This window comes from Apaloderma vittatum, unplaced genomic scaffold (assembly GCF_000703405.1).
Source record: "Apaloderma vittatum isolate BGI_N311 unplaced genomic scaffold, ASM70340v1 scaffold7495, whole genome shotgun sequence".
Taxonomy (NCBI): domain Eukaryota; kingdom Metazoa; phylum Chordata; class Aves; order Trogoniformes; family Trogonidae; genus Apaloderma; species Apaloderma vittatum.
Window position 1 is genome coordinate 37,736 of NW_009718711.1, and position 234 is coordinate 37,969.

General features: G+C 58.1%; 1 protein-coding gene across 1 annotated transcript in view; it reads left to right on the top strand.

Annotated features, from left to right (window-relative positions):
- The window catches only part of ZNF609 (zinc finger protein 609), a 31,533-nt gene that overhangs the window by 28,281 nt on the left and 3,018 nt on the right, over positions 1 to 234 (top strand). The window contains 1 exon segment of the mRNA XM_009870341.1: positions 6 to 229. Within this exon segment, the coding sequence (XP_009868643.1) occupies positions 6 to 229 (224 nt within the window).

A 234-nucleotide genomic window follows, 5' to 3' on the forward strand; every position in this document is an offset into this window, starting at 1 on the left:
CCCAGGCACTCTGTCCAATGACGGCTCTGAGGACGGTCCCTTGGTGGCTGACGAGACAAGTAATGATGGCTTCGAGTCTCTGGAGAAGCGCTGTGTCGAAAAGGACAAGGCGAAGAAGGCATCCGGCGCGAAGCCAGAGAAGATCTCTTCCAAAAGCTTGAAGTCTGCCAGACCAATCGCACCGGCCATCCCCCCGCAGCCGATTTACACCTTCCAGCACGCCACCCTTACCCC